The 15191-nt window shown below is 39.4% G+C and overlaps 1 protein-coding gene across 1 annotated transcript in view; it reads left to right on the top strand.

Annotated features, from left to right (window-relative positions):
• The window catches only part of PRDM6 (PR domain containing 6), a 160228-nt gene extending 145468 nt beyond the window's left edge, over positions 1-14760 (top strand). Inside the window, exons 6-7 of the mRNA XM_006871632.1 lie at positions 5672-5848; positions 13828-14760. Of these exons, the coding sequence (XP_006871694.1) occupies positions 5672-5848; positions 13828-13942 (292 nt within the window). The 3' untranslated portion in view covers positions 13943-14760. The remainder of the gene's footprint in view (positions 1-5671; positions 5849-13827) is intronic.
• The last annotated feature ends 431 nt before the right edge of the window (positions 14761-15191 follow it).

Here is a 15191-nt window from a genome sequence, read left to right as displayed (position 1 = left end):
CCCAGTCATCTTTGGCAGAGGAGCTGCCAGATACAGATAATGCCAGGGGATGTAAAAATTGTTTTACTGCTTTCTTTCAGCTGAAAATTTTACTAACATTGATATATGCTAACTAAATCATCCAGGCGTTGCCTGTTTTTAGTTATTTCTTTACTGAGTATGGAACATTTTCTAGATTTTCATGGAGGATGGTATTTCTGTGTTAGAAATAGACACACGAGGTCGTTTGAATTTCAGTCAATCGTAATTAAGTAAAACTTTAGTTTCTCAATTGTACTAGCTACATCTCAAGTACTCAACAATTACATGTGGCTAACAGTTCCTGTATTGGATAATATAGATAGAGAACATTTCCATCCTTGCAGAAAGCATTCTATTGGGCAACAGTACTAGGGAGCGCAAATAGCAAACAAGTCCTAAGCTATTTCTGGGTGTAAAATGTTATTATCCTTTTGTGAAGAGTGCTCATTTCATTTGCTTTGAGAAGAGTGAAAAATAATATGTGTATGATGACTTGGGGCGAATAACAGTGTTTTAGGAAGAGATGCCACGAGATAGTTGCACAATGCCACGAGATCCTGGAAAAAGCATTACCACAATATTTGAGTTAATCATAATATTTGAGTATCAGTCATCACATGCTTCTCTTCCTATGATATACATCTCAGGCAGACAGAATCTGCTGCTGCCTGGATGTTCCATTTGGAGTTGAAATTGCTTATATCCAAAAGTAAGTCTTATTTTTGGTCTGACCTTGAAAAAATTTGGGGAAGTTAGTCATCAGAATAAAAAACTGGATAACAACTAATTCTGTGCCTCAAAGGTTGTTCAGCTTTAAGTGAAGAGGTAGGAAATTAAGTCATTCTAAGAAAAGAGGACTCTATGAGTCAGCACTTAACAACAACAAAGAGAAACATGGATCCTTGGGCCATGCAAATAATTAAGCACTAATTTTCTAAACTAAAGGTTGCTGGTTCAAACCCACCTAGAGAGGTCTCAGAATAAATGACTGGTAACCAGTGTCTGAAGGGTCACAGCTGTTCAAAACTCTGTGAAACACAGTTCTATTCTGGTATACATGGGATCATCATGAGTTGGAATGGACTTGACAGCAACTGGTTTGCTTTTGTAGAAATATGTTGTTGTTGTTAAGTGCCATCGAGTTGGTTCTGACCCGTAGCGACCTGAACAGGGTTTCCGAGGCTGTAAATCTTTATGGGAGCAGAAAACCTCATCTTTCTCCCATGGAATTGCTGACCTTGCAGTTCACAGCCCGATTCCTAACCACTACTCTACCAGAGTTCCTTTTTGTAGAAATATACATGCAGTCTTATTTCTTGTGGGCCATTGTCCCAAAAGAAGTTGTGATACCTGCGATTACATAATGGTGACAATGTTTTCAAAGTGCTCTTCTTGAGCATGAAGACTCAATTCTGTCTTCAATGTATTCTTATGTCCAAAGATGAACCTCTAGATAAATAAAGGGGAAATTATTTTGTGACCATTTCCTATTAATCTGTTTTCCTGGGATATATTGAAAGTTCAAGAAAAGAGGATTTTAAGGAGTCTTCTCTACTCATTGTATAACTTCTGGACTTTCTGAGGACTAACTTCCTATAAATGTCTAGACTGAGAGAGATAATTTGTTATAGTGGCAAGTAGGGCATACCATTTATGAGGGTAAATGAAAAAGTATTGCTGCAGAATTATAGAAACCTCTATTAAACAAAAATATAGAAATGTGAAGCTGTTGTTTCTCATAGCTCTATTCACTTCTGAAGTCAGTATTTCCTTCTCTCTAAACTTCTTGGTATGGTGCTGTAGAACAAGCACTGAACTGCAAATCACAAGGTCAGCGGTTCAAACCCACCAGCCTCTCCTCAAAAACTCTATATATGTGGTTGATATGAGTTGGAACTGACTAGAAAGTACTGAACAATAACAACAACCCTTCCTGAATTCTGCACTCTTTGATTTACACCACATCATAATGGAAGTTTGGGCATTCTCAAGGCATGCAAATCATGTTCCTTTTAAATGCTTTTTAGCTTGGGGAACAAAACAAAATCTGAAGGGTCAGTTCAGGGGTGTTGAGTGAATGAGGTCAGGTTTTCCAATGAAATTTCCATAGGACAGCCTTTGCTACTCTCCACTAATGAGCAGGTGCATTACTATAATGATTAAAAAAAAAAAAAATTCCTTGTACAACTTTTCTGACCTTTTTTTTCACCAATTGTTGTTGTTGTTATGTGCTGTGGAGTCGGTTCCGACTTACAGCAACCCTGCACAGGGTTTCCGAGGCTGTTAATCTTTACGGGAGCAGAACGCCTCATCTTTCTCTCGCGAAGCAGCTGGTAGTTTTGAACTGCTGAGCTTGCGGTTCGCAGCCTGATTCGTAACCACTACGCTACCAGAGCACCAATTACATTTTCAAATTTCTTAAAAATAGTTTCAAAGTAAGCCCTATGATCATCCTGTGTCCTTTGAGAAAAGTCTATCAGGATGATGTCTTTGAAATCCCAAAAGTTCATTACCATAAACCTCTGAGGTTACTCTCTGCCTTAAATGTAACTTGCCAACAGATCCCCTTGGAAGCCACTGTTTTGTTTTGATGAGGTGTTTTAATTTTGAAGGATCACCAGTATGATGAAGATCAGCATATAACTGAGAGAACTTGTTTACAGCCAATCACTGATCACAGAGACATGTCTAAACATATTTTGTTTGAAATAAACTCATGAGTGTATGAACTGGAACCTTAGTAGCAATAATTTTTATATTATCCTCATAGTTCTAATTCTATATAAAATTAGCTTCTACAAAGGTAAATGTGACTGTATGGTCTAAAGCTTTATTCTTCAATATCCTAAGAATGAATGTATATCACTCTGTTTTTTAAGATGAACTAAAATAAGATTTGGTCCTGTTTTAGTGCTAAATTTTCTTGTTGCTCTGTATTCTCAACTATTTATCAAATGAGTTTAAATTGTCAATATTCTAATTAGTACACACAGCTCCATGTATAGGGAATTGACTTACACACATGATGGAAGATGGAGATGATATTGTTGATGGTGCTGGATGTGACACATTGTTGATGTGTCTTGAATCCTCAGACCAGGAAGAATGCATGAAAGAATATGAGACAGCTTCTAGTCTGTTCATCTGCCTTGCCAAATAGATAAGAAAATGGAGGATTTAGGGAAGTTGAGTGACTTGACCAAGTTCCACAGTTGACAGTGGCCAGGGGCTTAAACACACTCACCTCTGCAGTCTTCTCTGATCTAGACACTCCCATTTAGTCAAGCCAAGTCTAAATTTTAAATAATTGTGCCGTAGAATACTGGATTCCAGCAAACACTTCTTAGTTATGTACTGGGCAAAGGTGATGCTTTAGAATCCTACTAGCCTGTCATTGGCATTGCTATGATATAAGAATTCAACATAAGCCTCTCTGTGGTTATTTCTTCTCTTCAGTGTATAAATCTTTGGCACTGGGAGTATTAACATAAAAAGGATGGATTGACTTCCGACTATAGGAAATAAATCACCTCAACTTTTGACAGCAGTGTTAGAAAAAAAAAAAAGAAAAGATGAATTGGTTTTATTTAGTGGCTTATTGTTTATTGTGATAGCTATTAAAAATAGATAACCAGAGGCTAATAAATGTTAATGGTCCCTTCACTATTAGAAAAAATCAATTGTCAGTGGATATAGCATATATTAATATATTATTTTGTTTATAATCTTCAATAGAACAAAAAAAAATCTTCCCCGGGAGAATTGTTTTTTTGGGGGGGACCCTGAAAAAAAAAGGTTCATGGTTACTACAAAGAACAGACTTGGTAGGAAGTCCTTTTCATCTATGTATAATTTTAATGGTTTTTAAAGCATTATGTTATAATTGTAATGAAATGCATGTGTACTTTGTCAAGATTGATAAACTCCTTACCAAGGACTCTTATATATTTCTTTGAAACTTGTTGGAGAGCAGTTAGATAGATTTCTAAATGTAAGTAATTAAAATTGTATAGTATTGAGTTATTGACCAATCCTGGACTATTAATCAAGCTAAAAAATTCTACAATCAGTGCTCAGTGTGCTGAAGCCTGGTAAAATAATAGTATTTGTGTTCAGTGAGGCAAGTAGCCACAATTAAGCACCTCACTTGACAAATGAGAGGGTACACTTTATTTTGCACTTAATTGAATTGTTGTACATGCTTGGTCATCATTGTCTCCTAACCCTTCATTTTGGTTTCTAGTCATTGGGAGCTTATGCATTTGTTAAAGGTAGAACAATTAAGTCTACAGCCGGGAATGTCTGGGCCACAAAACAGGGCTTCACAAACGCTATTACTATAGTTCATGACATTATTAATTTTCATATCAAAAATGTTTGATAAACAAATTAGAGCCCTGTCAAGAAATGATGTGAAATAGCTTTGAATTGGGAAAACTCCTCATGGTTTACATCACTTACCAGATTCTGCTAAAGTAAGCAGAAGAACTTCTGTAGAGACGACAGAATTTTAATCTATTTTATGAAAACCAAAAATTGATTTACTTCTTGCAAGTTGGAAAGAATGTTCTATGATAATCTTGCTAATTATCAGGTATTTGTCATAACTCCGTCTCATTTGTCCTTGTATCAGAATCATCCTTCTGCAAGCATAGTGGCACCCCTTCATTTCTGCGCTGCCATAAATCATTGTTTGCTACCTGGTTAAACTGGGGAGCTGAGGTTCAAGAAAAAGACCCAATGGGCAACTATTGGGGGATGGTTAGCAGCTAGAAGGCAGATGCGTTTCAAGATCAGATTTATTTTTAAAAAGAGACATATCTTGGTGTGCAACTGTGTTTATGCAATGCCAGTGGTTATGCTACCAACAGAACACAAGCAGTTTGGTATGTATTAAATTGTACCTGCACTTGCTTACTTGCTTGTGTGTTTGCCTAACACATAGAATATGGTCCAAATGTTCTAGAATGACATTTATATCAAGATCTTATTTCCTATGAGGACAGTTCATCTGAATTGATTTGATGGAGATTATAGTTACTTTCACTGTCCTAAAGGATGATTGTAAAGAATGCACTGGATAATTGATTGTAAAGCACTTTGAAAAGTCAAAAATGCCATTGGAGCAAAAGAGACAATTAACTGTTTTTATCTTTTACCATTCTTCCTAGTCAGTCTGTATTTCAATGGACACAAATATATATAATACTTGCCTTTGTTGCTGTTAAGTGCCGTCGAGTCGTTTCTGACTCATATCAACCCTTTATATCGTATAGAGTTTACAAGGAGAAGCTGGTAGGTTTGAACTGCCAACTTTGCGGTTCGCAGTCCAGTGCTGATCTCACAGCGTCACACCAGAAGTCCAATATTTGCCTAAGGAGGGATAAAAACAAGAAATTAATGTTTCTTGAAATGGCATGACTCATACTGGGAAGGAATTTTCGTCTGGGAATTCATCTGTCTCAGCAGTCCTGTGCAGTTAGTTCCAGTGGCAACAAGGAAACCAGTGGGATCCCAGCCCTCAGGGCTCTATGGTCCATTTTTAAAAACTGAGAAATATTACTCAGAAGTTTTAGGCTTTCCACATGGTGATGAATTCCATTGACTGACATAGAACATCATGAACAGGCAGTCTCTTTATTTATTTCAGACCCTACCAATGCGGTCACTGCTCCCAGTCCTTTTCCCAGCCTTCAGAACTGAGGAACCACGTGGTCACACACTCCAGTGACCGGCCTTTCAAGTGTGGCTACTGTGGTCGTGCCTTTGCTGGGGCCACTACCCTCAACAACCACATCCGAACCCACACTGGAGAAAAGCCCTTCAAGTAAGTAACTGTTAACCCTTTTCTCCTCTTGTCTCTTTCTTGTAGACTCTCCCGAGAGCCAGTACTGTGATACAGTGCTGCCCAGCTCATCTTGCTGGTTGTTGTTGTTGTTGTTGTTAGGTGCCATCGAGTCGGTGCCGACTCATAGCAGAAAGAAACACTGCCCGATCCTGGGCCAACCTCACTACTGTTGCCACACTTGAGTCCATTGATGCTGCCACTTGGCCAATCCATATCATTGGGGGGTCTTCCTCTTTTTCTCTGACCCTCCACCTTACCAAACATTGTGTCCTTTTCCAGTGACTGGTCCCTCCTGACAATTTTTATTTGGAAAATTAATGTCCATGCATCAAAAGGGTCTACTTGTTTAGTGAAAAAATGTGAAAAATGTAATCAGAAAACCTATATACTTGTCGTGGTTCGAATTGTGCAGTATTGGGCATGGGACAATTTTCTGGGTCTGTGTTTCTCATCAGTAAAATAAGGAGGTAGGAGTAAATCATTTTAAGATTATTTAGAGTTCCTGAGGATCTGAAGATTTGACTTACAACCATCAGTAAGACTCATGACCCTCAGCAAGGTGACCGCAGTTTATCGTCATCTGAAGAATCTTCTCTTGGGATGCTTGAACCTTTTAGGATTCTGGTGGACTATTTCCTTCTCTTTCCTATGTGTTACAGAAGTTTGAATATATTATAGCAGCCAATCTGTGACTTTTCAGTGTCCCATTGGACCTCAGAATAACTGATGAAAAATTACATCTAGACGCAGGGCATGTCAAAGTCCTTGAGGATTCTGAAAATATGGCAAGAGATAGAATTGAATTTCAAGGGCTTTGGCAAGGCCAGGGCACCTGATGGAGACTGTATTTCAAGATATATCAGTCATGAAAAATGTTAATCCGAGTTATGCTAGATTACCAGTTCACGTCTTTATTCATTTGTTCATTTATTCATTCATTCATGTGTTCATTCATTCAGCAAATATTTCTTGTGCACAAACTCTTGTACTAGTCACTCTGCTAGGACAAGGGATACAGAGGTGAATCAGATTTTGCTCCTGCCTTTGAAGACCTTAGAGTTTGTGGAGAAGCCCAATGAAAAAGCATTACAACATAGGTTGGAAAGTACAGCAATAAAGCCTATGTATATGACGTTTCAGAGTAGCACAAAGATGAAGCAATTAGTACTATTTGGGGGCATATTTTAAGATGTGTATTGAAGGATGAGTCAGAATTCGCCAGACATTCATAGTGAAAGAGGTACTTCTTGCAGCTGAAACAGCATGTGTCAAGGCTTTGACTTGTGAGCCCCCATGTGTGACTGGTCAGTGGTCATGGAGCTGTTTCTACTGTATGTGCAATGAAATCTTTCCTGTTCAAATCTCTTACATCTTTCAACTTATTTCCTATCCTGGTCTTCCCTGTTTAAGAAGAAAAATTAGAATTGATGTTATTTTCCTTCTGTAGGACAAGATCAAGCAAGAGAGAAAATGTGGCAGGCAATAAGAAATAAACATGTTCAGCCACAACCATAAAGTTTTTCTAAAATCTCGTTGATTTCCCCTCCAGACTTAGCATGATGGTTTTTCACTGTGGTGCTCAACCTGAGACCAGTTTCTGCTCTGGATAGGAGACTCCAAGCTAGAGTTCTGCTGCTGCTGGTCAGTTTCTTGACCACCTCTGTCTACCAGCAAACAAGTTCATAAAAGACTGTCAGCTTCACTCACCTGCCCAAGGATTAGACACCTCCCATTCATCGTTCTTGTAGATCCCCTGGGTAGCACAAAGAGCAAAAGCAGGAGCTCTGGTAGTGTAGTGGTTACAAGTCAGGGTGCCAACCGCAGGTCAGCAGTTCAAAACTATCAGCAGTTCCGTGGGAGAAAGATGAGGCGTTCTGCTCCTGTAAAGATTTACAGCCTTGAAAACCCTGTGCAGGGACACTATGAGTCGGTACTGACTTAACAACAACATTAATTGAAAAGGTGGTGGCTCAAACGCACACAAAGGTGCCTTGAAAAAAGACCTGGTGATTTGCTTTCTCCTGAAAGGACACAGACAGGAAAATCCTAAGGTGAAGTTCTGCTCTGCAACAAATGGGGTCACCATGAGTCAGAACCAACTCAAAAGCAACTGGTTTGATTTTTATTTGGTTTCGTCATCATTCTTAACTAAGTTCCATCTTGGCTTAATTTGTGTTCTTGATTAATAATAAAACAAGTGATACTTTTTTTCTGTATACATAGATATAGGTTGTTCATGGCATAAGGACATATGGCTGAGAGGGCACAGTGGAGCCAAAAATCAAGTGGGCATCAGGGTAGCCAAGCCATCAAAAGGGAGATGCTTTTCTCTATTCTCTAATCCACACAAAGGTGTCAGACGGTCTAGCACAATTCTTGGAGTTCCGTATCTCAGGGGTTTTTGCCATAATCTATTCAGTAAACTCTGTCATCACCATCATCTGACTTTCAGGGATAGGGGATGGGGCATAGATTCTGACATCACCACTGCTCTGAATGTGGAAGACAAGAATTGCATGTTTCCCATGCCTTTGAGCAAGACAGTTTTTTAAAAGCTGAGTTGCAGGAGAGCTGAGAATCCTTCTGGCCACTTATATCAGAGAGGGCAGCCAGACAGATACCGTGCCAGGAATCAGATTGATTTTTATCTTGTTGCTGTGTAAATAGATTTTAGTAATTAATTGAAGAGGTTCAGGGTCAAAATGGGAAATAGATTTCTATTAATGTTAAGGTGTTACTTATGTGTAACCTCGTTGACTCCACTCAACTTTTTTTCTTTAACATCCTGTTTTTGTCATGTTTTCAATAGAGTTGCCATTTTAGCTCAATTTTAATTCTTCAGATTAATATTTGAAGGGCTTTAGTGATTGTGAATTTGGTTTTGTTTTTTTTTCCTGGAAAAGTCTTTTTTGGGACTATAACCTAAACCTAATTTCCTTTGGGGGAAGGGAAGGAAGCAACCAGGTTGGTTGGCTTCAATTCTGTGTGCCTGCTTTAGTTCTTTCTGTTCTTGTCTTATTGTCCTTCTGTAGGACAAGATCAAGCAAGAGAAAAGTGAGTCGGTCAGTAGGTTTTTTTCTTTGACTTATCAAATATATATTTCCAGGAGAGAGCTGAGTGTATGCTTATTTTAAAGTACAAGATTTAAATGTCTTCTAGGAAATGGAAAGTTAAATCCTTTAGTGTATACAACCAGGTCTTTTAGGATTGAACTGTCCCAAGGGAATTTGGGGAATCTTCCAAGCATGGATCATGGATTTCCATTCCATGGACAATTGTAAATATTATGATGATATCCTTTAACAAGCTTATAAAACAAACATTAAAAAAAAAAAAATTTGTTGCAGATTAGTCATTAAAATGGGTTTTGCCACACAGTTAATTTTACTACTACTTCAACTAATGGGTATTGGCTTAAACAATGTTTCAAAGAAGGAAAAGAATCTTGTAAAGATATACAACCCTAAACTGTACACCTTGGGAAACTTCCAAATAAACCTTCCAAAAAAAAAAACCCTAAAATGTCCCACTCACCCAGGGCCCAGAAAACCTTCACTGAATTCTCAGAGACAAATCTCAGGGAAGGGGGAAAGCCTTTCTTGACTTCTAAAATCTTCACCTGAAATTTACTAGGTATAGTAAGATTATTACAAACCAAAGAAGGCTGGAGAAGACTTGCCATTAAACGGTCAGAGTTTCCGTCTAGGCTTAGCTTTGCTCTCTGATTGTCTGAAATCCCCCGGAAAGACTCCATTCCTAGAGCTGAAAGTAAATCACAGGCTGGACAGCAACTAACCCAGGCTGTAGACACAGAATTTCTTTAGGTAAATGAGCACATAGATAACAGAACATCAAAGGATCAAGTCTTGACTTTCAGTTTGTGCTGTAAAACTGGAAGTCGTGGGGAACAAGGAGCAAAAACAAGTCATCATTTCTATTATTAATAATTGCAAAACACTTGATTGCCAAAAAGGAGCACTGGTGTGGCACTGTAGGATAAGCATTGGCCTGCTAACTGCAAAATCCGCAGTTCAAACCCACCAACCTCTCCAAGGGAGAAAGATGAGGTTTTCTGCTCCCATAGAGATTTACAGCTATGGAAGCCCTATACAGGGTCACTATGAATTGGAATCCATTAGATAACAGTGAGTTTTTAGGTTATAGAAAAAAGGAAGGAAGAGAGGGAGGAATGAAGCAAAGGAATGAAGGGAAGAAGGAAGAAAAACAGGAAGTTGTCAGTCTAGAGAATCTTTACAGTGAAGATTCCTTTCTTCTTCTGTGCCTTTAAAAACTCTCAAGATCTCAAATATGCTTCTCTACCTGCCTCTTAGAGGTTCCACATGAATGGCTCAGTGCCTGGCTTCTGATCCTGGGATACTGCAAGAGCAAGTCAGGACTTTCCTTAAGAGGTGTTCTTCTCTTCACCTTTGTTAGGAATAGGTGGGAGTACTCATCACTACAGTTTTGCTTTACATAAAGATGATTTGGCTCAGTAGGGAATCCCAAAGGACCACTGTTGTTTGAACAAGATCTAGGCAAAACCAAAACAAATCAGTAAATATGGATTGAGCACATCATATATGTGAAGCCCTGTGAAATTTGGTCCATTTCTAGAAGTGTTTGGTGGCTTGTAGAGGCACAGAAAGTTCATTACGGGTTTTCTGTGGAACAGAACTTTCCATGGGTTTGCCTGTCTGTCAGTCTAAGGCAGTAATTGTTGAGTTTCCTGTAGCTATAATACAATCAACCATCACATGAAGTAAAGAATTGTCTCAAGTCTAAAAGAAAATCAAGGTTAATTACCAGTAGAACGTTGGAGACTTTCCTTTGCTGAAATGTTTGGAAGACTTCCCACTTCAGTGTTCCTGCATGTTCCTTTCAAGGCTGTAACAACAGCAGCTGTGCTAAGAAAGGGCACACTTAGGGAAGAGATCTGTGCAAGAGCATTTCCTTCCTCCAAACTCATCACCGTCTCATTCACTTGCTGATGTTACTGAACGGTGCGGTCAAGTTGATTAGAACGCATAGCTACTCCATGTGCCAATGTAGAACTGCCCTATCGGGTTTTCTTGGCTGTAGCCTGTACAGGAGTAGGTCATCAGGATTTCTCTCTCACAATGCCGCTGCATGGGTTCAAACCACCAGACTTTTGGTAAGCAGCCAAATGCTTACCCACAGTGCCACCAAGGCTCCTTGTCTTATTCAATTATTCCATCTCCACCTGAATCCAGGCTTAGACATACTCATACCCAGTCACTTGTTTGGGATTGTAATTTAGTGTTATTTAAATGCTAACCAACTGAAGTCAGAGCTCTGGCCTGCTTTGTTGTTGTTATTAAGTGCCATGGAGTTAGTTCCGACTCATAGCGACCCTGTACTCATTCCGAGGCTGCAAATCTTTATGGTAGCAGAAAGCCTCATCTTTCTCCCATGGAACAGCTGGTAGTTTCGAACTGTTGACCCTGAGGTTTACAGCCCGATTCATAACCACTACGCTACCAGAGCTCTGGCCTGCTAGCACCTAGTTAAGGTAGGTTTTTAAAATGAGTTTCACTAAACTTTGAGAATATTTTGTGAAGATATTTAAAAAAAAAACAAACTGAAGACAATGAACATGAAACTGAAGCCCTTCACAAGTTTTTTAAAAGGCATTTTTATATCTAGTCCCCATTGCTTCCTCAAACAAACAACTTGTATTATTAAAATTTCCAAATGACATAGATACTATTTCTGGTAGCCCACTTTTCTCAAGAAGACAGAAATTTCTGTGGAAAGAACCTAAGCTAAGGTAATTTTCTACACATCTGTATGTATTTTTGCTCACAGTCGGTGAGCAGGTGGCACTAGGGATGATTTTTCAACAATCATCTTCTTGCACACCCTGTAAACCAGACTTACTATATTTTATGAGTATCACAACAAATTGTTACATGCCTGTAAATGTATGTAAGCATTTAAGCAAACACATGAGAAAAATTTGACTCTCGTTTTAATATCTCTATCCAATCTGGATATTTAAATATAACACATAATAAGGTTTGGGCCTTATGTGAGGCACTAACCTTCCTATTTATGAACGCTTGATATTCTAATAGAGTGGATTAGAAGAGCAAAATCATGACTCAGGTAAATTGTCATTCCTCATAATTGCTTAAATTACTCTACTTTCTTAGAAATTGATTCTAGAGCATAAAAAAAGGAATATAATAATTTGAAAGTTTGTCAAGCAGTGAAAGGTAGTATATTCTGACACACTAATCCAGCAACTAATCAGTTTTCTAATAAATAATCAGCAATTCACTAATGTGTCATCAGCACTTCAGGAGCTCTGGAGAGGGGATGAGCTGCCCGTGGACGTTAATGAATACACCAAAAATCATTAGGTGATCAATACTTCTGAGTTATTTTCATTGAGCTGATAGGTCTGACACATTAAGGCTGACATAATGCATTTGTCAAGATCACAGTGTAGTTTTTAACAGAGGAACAGGCTGCTAAACATACTTCCCGAAAAACAATCAAAGAAACACAACTTCGTCACACTAACACTTTGCAGACTCAGAGTCCTGAGAATCTTAGTGCAAGAGTCAAGCTCCGGCCTCCTAACATTCAAAGGTCCCCATGGTGGATGAATGTTTAATATTTCATAGCAATTATTTCTGTGGTAAGGTACCTTCTATAATTTAATAAGGAAGAGAAATAGGAGGGACATACACCACATAATGGGGCTTGTGGGCCACTCATTCAGTGGTTTTCAGTAGGTCAGAGGGCACTTAGTGGCTTTCGTCAGAACCCTAATAGTACAGGGACCAGAACCACAGAGGTTGTATTATTAAAAGAGGGACAATTGTGCAGCTCCTCCTGAATACAGTCTTCTTCAAAGATTTGAAGAGAGGACATTAGGGGGTGGCTCAAGTGGCCATTGTGCCCTGAAAAGTGCTTGGCCAGTGCTCCTAGCAACTCCGGCATGAAGGGTGGTGACAGGGTCATTGTGTGCACTGCTTTTCCTGTCCAGTTCACCTCTGCATATGTGTACAGCACAGACAACAAGCCAGAGACAGCAGCAGAAAGACTCGAGCCCCCATTAGGTTTGTTTGTTTTGGTAGACTATGCAACCATCAGACTAGTGCCTGTTGTATGGGAGATATAGAAATGGGAGATAGGCCCAGATTGCATTGTTTCTGCTTCCTTTTTTTAAGTTAAGGAGAGGAGATGTTCTTAAAGTGGTGAATTATTTTCTCCTCAGCAAACATATTAGCTCACATGTACATTACTTCTGTTGTACTTTCTGAAGAGGTGAACTTCTTGACCTCCACAAACATCCATTGATTTCTGGTTCCCGAGTTCTTTCTTACCTCAGCATTCTTCTATTCTAACCCTAAACATGGTTAGGCTGGAATATTCTAACTAGCTTTTGCAAAAAAGAAAGAAAGAAAGAAACCACCCAAGCCCACCATCCCGTAGTCATGGCAAACTAATGTCCTGTTTCCTCTGCTTTCCAAATCCAGAGATGATCGCTCTTGGCCTGCTATGCCGAGGGGAATAAAATTCCTGATTTTAAATTAGCAGCAGGTGAAATTCTATTTGTCATCAATTTCTCTTTGGGGTTATGGAGGAGAAAACTGCAGACAAGCTGCTGCTTTGATGGCTCACTCCTAAAAATCTCTTTTTGTTCTTTATCTATTTGAACTGACAGTGATCAGAGCTACAGCAGGACAGGGCTCTCTGGAGAAATCACCTTCCCCCTGTCTATTGACAGATTCCTCTGTTCAGCATCAGACGGGCTTTGTCCCATCACAGGCATCCAGGCCTTGGAAGGAGCCACCAATTAAACCTCTTGAGCTGGTAAAATCTGAAGCCACTTTGGAGTGTCTGTTCTGATTAGGCAGGATGAGAGGAAGCCCATCACCCTATAGGCCCTGCTCCCTGGTCTCAATTTTCTCTCTTGCCTCCACCAGGTGCGAGAGGTGTGAGAGGAGCTTCACGCAGGCCACCCAGCTGAGCCGACACCAGCGGATGCCCAATGAGTGCAAGCCAATAACCGAGAGCCCAGAATCAATCGAAGTGGATTAACTGATTGACTGGTTGGAATTAAACTGCAAGGAAAGTCATGATTAAATGTCACGGACACTTAAGCAAAACCAAAGATTTCCTCTGAGCAACTTTCAATCAGTCCCAGAAAACCAAAAGCAGTAATAAAATAAGTAAGATGTTAAGAGATATTGATCCTGGCGTGGAAGTCAAACCAGGAAAGAGATTATTTATTTATGACTAGGGATGAAACTTATTTCAATAGACAACTAACCTGGAATGGCTAACATTTCCAGCCTCACCATGTATTTGCTTTGTTTCTAAAAAGCTTTTTTTAAAACTGTTATTTAATACCAAAGGGAGGAATCGTGTGGGTTCCTCTGCCTACAATTGTGACTAAAAATGCACAGGGACTTGTTTCTCGTTGCACCTTTTTTAGTAGCATGATCAAGGGGACCCACTGTACAGCCCTTCTTCCTGCTGTTTCGGTTTGGCCTGGCCTGAGGCCCAGAGGGGACCATGGAAGCAGAAGTGGGAGCCTTTGCTACGTCAGTGTCATCTTCAGCCCAAGAGGCCTTCCATTTCTGTGCTCTCCAGGCGCACTGTTCATTCACTTTCATTCATCGGCCTGGTCTTGATGCAGGAACGCCTGGAAAAGAAAGAGAATGGTTTCAATTCCAAAATCCAAGGGGGAAAAAAATGGAGGACTTACTTTATCGTGTCAGGATTTCAAAAACATTTAAAATGTATGGAGCTTCATATTGCAGTATATTGTTCCGAAGCAGCTAGTTGAGAAAATTTTGTTTCCGTAACGTTTTAGATTAAAAAAAATGAAAATAAAGTTCTTCGGTATGAAGCTGACTATAAGGTATTAGGTTTCAAGTACTTTTTTGTTGTTGTTTTGAAAGTGGTTGAATATTTAAGAACCCAGTCCAATTGTCAAGGGCCTTGTAGGCAGTGTCATCTTCCTTCCTCATATAGGGGAGTCTGGGAGACCCATGCACTTGATCCTGAGGTGGGAGAAACACTTGTGCAGAAGATAAACCTGACAAAGAGACACTAAGTGGAGGAGCCACAGTCAGATTATGGTTAGAACAGACTTCCCAAGAATTATCTTGTCTTCCCCTGCAGCGCTTGATAGCATTCTGCCTTCAAGATTAATCAATTGAAAGAGAAAGAAATATGTACACAATCTCATTATTCTTTGGCTGTGAGTGCTAAAAAAGTGAATTTAACTTCAGCTAGCCTTATTATGGTGGTTTAACAATGGTGCTAAACAAAAGTGGATCAC

Source organism: Chrysochloris asiatica, unplaced genomic scaffold (genome assembly GCF_000296735.1).
Source record: "Chrysochloris asiatica unplaced genomic scaffold, ChrAsi1.0 scaffold00171, whole genome shotgun sequence".
Lineage (NCBI taxonomy): Eukaryota > Metazoa > Chordata > Mammalia > Afrosoricida > Chrysochloridae > Chrysochloris > Chrysochloris asiatica.
The sequence above is the reverse complement of the archived record's forward strand: the minus strand, read 5'-3'. Positions and strand labels throughout refer to the sequence as shown.